Raw genomic sequence first — 7,808 nt, 5'->3', positions numbered from 1 at the left:
TCCCACGTGGGGTCTACCTCTACTAGCTACATGGAGAACTCTCTAGGATTTTTACATCCAGATTGAAAAGTTTGGTGGTGCAATGAAGACACAGCCATTGACTTCTAGGGGAACTGACTAGACTTCTTACCAGCAGTGGTGCTGGAACTGGGGCTGCAGCAAGCTTGAAGTAGTAATAACAAACACCACGTGCATGGTTTCCACCTCCGGCACCCCTGCTTGGCAGCGGCTCAGCATCCCCACACAGCGGTCAGAGTGCGGCGGCGAGAGTCAAGTCAGCAGCGGAGACTCCAGCAGCAAACCACAAAGCCCCTGCGCTTGCCGTGGTGGGACCGGCCCGCGTTTGGGGGGCGGGGGGGCATGCACTCGTCCTGCACGCCCCCAGCCTGGAGCGCCCGGCGGCCAGGCACGCCGTGGCTCCTACGGCTGCCCCCCCCTTGGGCCATAGGTCCCTTTGTACAGCCAAGCAGCGCGGAAAGTTGCACAGAGGGCGGCTGGGCAGCGAGCAGGGGAGGGGAACACGCAGCCCCCCGCAGCGGCTCAGGCGCCGGCCAGACTGAGGCGCGGGACCCCGGGGGGACCGATGCCCCACCCCCCAGCTCCGACCTGCGGCAGCGTCGTGGGCTGGATCCTGAGCGCCCGGGGGGCGCTATCCAGCCTGTTGCGCTGAGGCCCGGGGCTGTGCGGCGGCGCAGGAGGAGCCGGCTCAGTGGGGAGCGTGTCCCCCCGCCGCTTTCCCGGGGCGCAGCGGCCGCCCCCCCGCCTCAGGCGGGAGCCGGTAGCGCGGCCCTGCCGCGGTCGCGGAGCGCTGGGGGGAGGGCGGCGGAAGATGGCGGCCGAGCGGGCCGCTCCTCCAGCGCTGGCTGCGGGCTCCTCCTCGGCTTGTCCCCGCCGCCGCCTCCTCCTCCTCCTCCGCCCGCCTCCTGCGCCGCCTCCTGCCCGGGGAGGGGAGCGGCAGCGGCAGCCCGGGCTGAGCCGAACTCGTGTGTTTCTCTCGGCAGGAGTCCGAGAAGATGGCCGGGGCCGAGGCGAGGATGAGCGGGGCCGGGATCCAGCAGCAGCCCCAGCCCCCGGCGGCGGCGGGAGACGAGTCCTCGGACAGCGAAGGGGAGCACGAGGGCCCCCAGAAACTCATCCGGAAAGTGTCCACCTCGGGCCAGATCCGCAGCAAGGTAAGAGCCGCGCCGGGCGGGATGGTCCCCGGCACACCCGGGGAGCTTCTGCCTGCTGGAGCCCGAGAGGCTGCCGCGTCCCTCCCCAGCCCCTGGGGTCTCCTCCTGCCTCCCCCGAGCTGGGGCGCCCGCCTCTGTCCCCGCCTGCAGGGGGGGCTGAGCGACCGGGCTCGGTGCGAGCCGCTTGCAAAGCTCGCAGCCCGCCTGCTGCGTCCCGGGCAGAGAGGGGCAGCATCCGTCCCGCCAGCCCAGCGCCTCTTCCTTGGCCGAAGCCCAGCCCTGGAGCTTTCTCCATTCACTCTCCATTGCATGCCCCTCGGGCTCCCAGCTGGGCGGCCTCAGCGCTGGGAGAACGCCAGGCGGGGCTGGGTCCAGTGTGTGCCCCAGCTCGTGGGGAGCTCTCTAGCCCCAGTGACCAGCTCCTTACCTACGGCCAAGTACAGGCACAAGTTTTTGAAGCCCCCAAGGGCACGTACGATTCCTCTTTGAAAGCAGGAGAGCTGCGAAGGAAACATGATTTCCGTTTGAAACCCACGCTGGAAATATGGAAGGAAACGTCTATCCATTCCTCCGGTTAGGCGTGAATACGTAAAAATAGTTGCCAAAAGTTCATGTTAATGCCTAAAGGAAAGTTTTCTGGCTGGCTCGGGGCTTTGAAGTCACCCAGGTGGGAATTGCTTACATTACTTTAAAAAGAAAAGGAGTACTTGTGGCACCTTAGAGACTCTAAGGTGCCACAAGTACTCCTTTTCTTTTTGCGGATACAGACTAACGCGGCTGCTAGTCTGAAACCTTACATTACTTTCTCATTCTTATCGACTTCACACCTTTCCTGTAAAACTAATGCAGATAAGATTGCTCTTGAGGCTCTAAATAACCAGTGCTAAATACTTAAGAGGCTCTCAAAACACTTTACAAACTATGCCCTGATCCTGCAACTGGATCAGTACAGAGAAACTCTGCCTGCCCAATGCCCCATTGAAGTTAATGTTTCTATGGATGTAGTGAAGTCAGTAAAGACATTGTACTACTCAGCAATTATAAAATCAGTTTTTAGGGGCAAAACGACTCTGCATGCCCACATTGTCTATACAACAGGTAGTTTGAGGATCAGCGGCAGAATATGGATTTCACTTAAGTAAAAGATTAAGTGCAGCCACCTCCAGGTGAAAAGCATTAACTGTTTAACAGCATAGAGTAACACTATACAACAGTTTAGGGTAGGAAGAAATCTTACTCAGAAATCCCCTGCTAAGAAGATAGGGTGACATTCCAGTGCTACTCAAAGCGGTGGTTTGTGGACTTGTGACGGTCCACGAGCCATCGGCTGCCGGTCTGCGCGCACATTGGGGGAAAAAAATTGCTAGTCCCCCACATCAGATAGCTTGAGAAGCACTGTGACATTCCCTTTTGGTTACTAAAAGTCAGTTTTACTATTACATATCTGTACTTTCCCCATTGGGGGAAATGTCTTGTAGCAAAGCATTACTTAAAATTTGTTTTTGACAAATATTGCATATTCTTTAAACTTAAAACCATATTAAAAAAATTCAGTCTTGACATCTCTTGTATGTGACTATCTTCAAAATATTTAAAAAGTAACAATGTGTGACACTTCTTTTTAATATAGCAATGTTAGGTGTGTTTGTTAATTTTCAAGCATCTCTGAAAAGGTTTATAATCACACAAAGAGATGTTATGGAGTATATGAATGTGATAGAATCAGTTCTATGAGAAATAAGATTCCACAAGTCTCCTGTTGTCTTGTATGCTAAAAAGACACCCAATGAATTGACGCTTTTACTTAACTTAGTTTTCATCTTTTGTTCCTTTTTTTTTGTTTTGTTTTTGTGTGTGTGAATCAGAGTTGTATAGGAAGAACTAACTACAGATTTAACTGTTGTGCAGTGTGCGTTCAGGAAATCTAGATTCTTGCTTTATCAGTTACAACTCACAGTATGCAAACCAGAATATAAATAACTCTCTTCACCTAGTTAAAAGTGATATACCTTTGTTAAAGAAAAGAGATGTAATAAATACTTCACTAGCACTTTATCTTATAACTCATGATGCATTATTTAAAAGTAGCTATATTTAGACAGACAACTCCCATTTAGTTTAAGGGTGTTGTATGTTTGCTATTGTAGTGGTTGGTGGTGATCAGTGGTTATGTGAAACCACTGGAGCAAAGAACACCAAGGAACTGCTCTTTGACGCAGCTAGTCCCTTTCATTGAAATTAGATTTGTTAAGATTCACTTACTCAGTGAGTGTGTTTGTAGGCCAAGGTTTTACTTAAATGGATTGGGTTCCTCTGACAGCTAAGAATAGACTTTTGAAAGAGACCCAAAGAGGTATACTACATTTATTGCTCAAGTTTGTGGGGCAGTATAGTTTTACGCTGCTATTTTTCTCAAGTGGTTGTTTACATACTTTCTTGAAACATTTCTGCCGCTTGTATTGATTCTTTAGCTTAGAATGCAGAAGCCTCTGCTGGTAATTGTTTTTGTTTTAGTTTAGGATGACTTTATTTTTAGATGTTTTGGTACAGTTGATCACTGGTGAAAACTCCATCTGCAAAGAACCACCATATGGTAATCATTCAGTAGTGGATTTTTTTAATGTTGTGTATATCATAGCATTAATCAAATATGTTTATCTTAATAGGATTGCCTGTCTTGCTCCTTTCATAAATATATATTTTGTCATTTCTATAACTGGCAGTGCTCAAAGTTAACTGCTAAACTTCAGCTCTTCTCCTGAATTAAATACAAAAAGCTTGTTTGCTTGACTAAAAAAGAATAATGAAATGGGAAATGACGAGAGAGAGAACTGCCTTTGAAGACCACATTAGACTGATCAGTTATGCATTGCTCCTCAACTAAGACTTCTGCTTCAGCATTATTTACTGAAGGTCCAGTTTTGCCCCACTTACTTAGGTGGAGTAGCAGTTGTCTCCACAAGTTTCAGTGGTATTATTTTTGCCGTACGTTACTACTCAACATGTGTAAGAGTGACAGGATCAGATCTTTAAGTAACTTAGCTGTTTTATTTGGATGTGAATTTAGTAACGTGATATTACGCGTGGGTTCAGCTCAGATGGCTAAGTTTCAAGCTTAACAACAAAAACTACCTGTCCACACTCTAAGGGCATGTCCGTGGTACAAATACGACCATTGTCCATATCAAAATTCTGTCAGTGAATCTTAATTATCCTCTGTACCCTCCAGAAGGCTGGACGGCAAACAAATTTGGGCTCTGACAAACTGAGGTGGAGGGAGCAAGTTGTGAAGGTGAAGACTGAAAATATCCTTCGAAAAAGCATCTTCTTTTAAACCTGAGAGCTGTTTGCTTAAGCACCTTGCTGTTTTCCACTGCCAGGGTAACATGCAAAGAGATAGAAAGTCTATAAGGTATCCAGAACCCAAATCATTTAGTGCTCTTATAAGTTAAAATCAGAATCTTTAAACCTTACCCTGGAAGCTGCTGCTTACTATGGTGCACAGGTGTAATATAGTCTCTGCAGAAAATGCCACTAAATAAACAGTTTGCCACATTCTGTATCATCTGAAGTTTGAGAGGTCTTTAGCTGCAGTCCCAAATAGAGGGCACTGCAATAAATTCATAAGTAACTTGAGTTCCCCCACTTTTTTTCCCTCATTGTGAATGAGGAAGTACACTTTAATATTTAAAATGTTGCTCACTGGGATAACCTTATAAAATAAACATCTCCTTTTCATGAGGGCTGTTGAGAAACAGCATTCATACAGTTTTATAGCTACATGCTCAGTGCTGTACCAACAATATTATATGCAAGACAATTAACCTAAAATAGCAGAAAACACTCTGCAGTCCAAAGGCCAAACTCTGTCCTTATTTACACTAAAATGTGGCTTATTATTTCAGTTCCTTTCAAGATGATAGTTCAAAAGTTTCTTCAAAGTAGACAGTACCTACTTAAACAGAACAGGTAGCTTATTCCAGCTGTTTGGGGCAGCAGTTCCAAAAGTCTGCCTATCATATTCAGTTTGGTTCTAGTCACTTTAAAATGCAACTGGGTTTAGTGAAGAGCAAACTACAATCTAAGAAAACTGCCTTGTTTCAGTTCTTAGGAATTGAAGCCTATCTGGGAAAAGAGGTTTCAATTTAGAGCTGGTACATTTTTAAAAAGTTTGCTTGTCTCAGGGAAATGGTCCCTGAAACACTATGAAGCAGATTAGATAGATGAGTGTAGTTACAAGTTCTGCTCCTCATTGACCAAGTGGGTATCTTCCGTAGCTGACCTTGCTCCTCAGATGTGTGGTTGTTTTTCCAACCTCTGGTTTATTGTGGGATGAGGCAGATGTACTCTAGTCAAAATGCAGGAAACTACAAAATTAAAAATTTAGGGGGGTAAATAAACTTACCTTGTCCTGTGGACTGTCTCTTCCCTTTCCCTCTACACCAAATATTTCTGCTACTGCTTTTACACAAGTACTGTTGTACTTACACAAGTAGATGTTCTGAAATTGGGATGTGTTAAGTCAGCAGAGATGATACTGCATTGTTATTTAGTTTAACGATAAAAGTTATCATTGGAATTATAATACTTTTTCTAAGCTCTTCATTTGCTTTTGAAATGTCAGCAATTATTATAGGGCTACTGATATACTGGCATTAGAAAAGATATATTGACATTAGAAAAGGTTCAGAAAAGGGCAACTAAAATGATTAGGGGTTTGGAACGGGTCCCATATGAGGAGAGATGAAAGAGGCTAGGACTTTTCAGCTTGGAAAAGAGGAGACGAGGGGGGATATGATAGAGGTATATAAAATCATGAGTGGTGTGGAGAAAGTGAATAAGGAAAAGTTATTTACTTGTTCCCATATCAGAACTAGGGGCCATGTCAAGGTTTCTTCCCCACTCTGAACTCTAGGGTACAGATGTGGGGACCTGCATGAAAGACCCCCTAAGCTTATTCTTACCAGCTTAGGTTAAAACTTTCTCAAGGTACAAACTTTTACCTTTTGTCCTGGACCTTATGCTGCCACCACCAAAGTGTCTAACAAAAATAACAGGGGAAGTGCCCACTTGGAAACGTCTCCCCCTCAAATCCCCCCCAAGCAGTACATCCCCTTTCCTGGGGAAGGCTTGATAAAAATCCTCACCAATTTGCATTGGTGAACACAGACCCAAACCCTTGGATCTTAAGAACAATGAAAAAGCAATCAGGTTCTTAAAAGAAGAATTTTAATTAAAGAAAAAGTAAAAGAAAAACCTCTATAAAATCAGGAAGGGAAATACCTTACAGAGTAGTCAGATTCAAACATAGAGAATCCCTCTAGGCAAAACCTTAAGTTACAAAAAGACACAAAAGCAGGAATATACATCCCATTCAGCACAACTTATTTTATCAGCCATTTAAACAAAACAGAATCTAATGTATATCTAACTAGATTGCTTACTAACTCTTTACAGGAGTTCTGACCTGCGTTCCTGCTCTGGTCCCAGCGAAAGCATCATACAGACAGAGAGAGAGGACCCTTCTCCCCTCTCCCTCACTTTGAACGTATCTTGTCTCCTCATTGGTCATTTTGGTCAGGTGTCAGCGAGGTCATCTTAGCTTCTTAACCCTTTACAGCTGAAAAGGTTTATCCTCTGGCCAGGAGGGATTTAAAGGTGGTTAGCCTTCCCTTTATATTTGTGACAGGCCACCAAATGAAATTAATGGGCAGCAGGTTTAAAACAAATAAAAGGAAGTTCTTCTTCACACAGTGCACAGTCAACCTGTGGAACTCCTTGCCTGAGGAGGTTGTGAAGGCTAGGACTATAACAGGGTTTAAAAGAGAACTGGATAAATTCATGGAGGTTAAGTCCATTTATGGCTATTAGCCAGGATGGGTAAGGAATGGTTTCCCTAGCCTCTGTTTGTCAGAGAGTGGAGATGGATGGCAGGAGAGAGATCACTTTCACCCTCCGGCTATAAAAATAAAATAATTAAATTGACACTATATTTTTATTGTCTTCAGTATGTAACACCAACCGTTTATGAAACAGAACTTTCAGAAATGTTTTAAATTCTACCACATGCTTCATAGTGCTAAGTCTCTTTAGTCAGTTGCTGTTTGCTTCTGGTATAGGTTTCTCTCTAGTAAGTGGCTGATGACAGTATTAATATTAGATTTCAGTGAATATTATTTTCTCTTCTGTAATCTGTTTTGTCTAGGGTTTATTTGGCAGTATCAGAGTTGGATACCATCTGACCAGTTGTAAGCCCAGTGGTAATTTGAGAAAACAATATTATTTTCTGTACAAAAATCTGTCATGAGACTGTTAAGGTGGCAAATCGAACTTTAACTTAGTTCTCTTTGCGTATGTGTTATGGTTGTCCGTTTGACCATATACTAATTCTCAAATTCAAAGTAACTGACAATTTATTTTTCAATAATAGAAACGCATGTAGCATCTTTAAATTATATCATCATGCATATTCACAAGGGGCAGATTTAAAGTCAGAACATGTGCAGTAGTCCTCCTTAATTTCTTTGGCCTGACACTGTCTGCAGACTCTACAGGGAATGAGCCTGGGAAGTGCTTGCCTCAGCCCATGTGTACCTGCACTGTTGTTTCCAATACACAACTAAGTTAGTTATGCAG

General features: G+C 44.9%; 1 protein-coding gene across 1 annotated transcript in view; it reads left to right on the top strand.

Moving 5' to 3' along the window:
* Positions 1–354: 354 nt before the first annotated feature.
* The window catches only part of DGKH (diacylglycerol kinase eta), a 252,206-nt gene continuing 244,752 nt past the window's right edge, over positions 355–7,808 (top strand). Inside the window, 2 exon segments of the mRNA XM_084643173.1 lie at positions 355–985; positions 988–1,172. Of these exon segments, the coding sequence (XP_084499299.1) occupies positions 361–985; positions 988–1,172 (810 nt within the window). The 5' untranslated portion in view covers positions 355–360.

Source organism: Lepidochelys olivacea (genome assembly GCF_965140295.1).
Source record: "Lepidochelys olivacea isolate rLepOli2 genome assembly, chromosome: 1".
Lineage (NCBI taxonomy): Eukaryota > Metazoa > Chordata > Testudines > Cheloniidae > Lepidochelys > Lepidochelys olivacea.
Note: the sequence above shows the minus strand (reverse complement) of the source record. Positions and strands in the feature narration are given on the sequence as shown.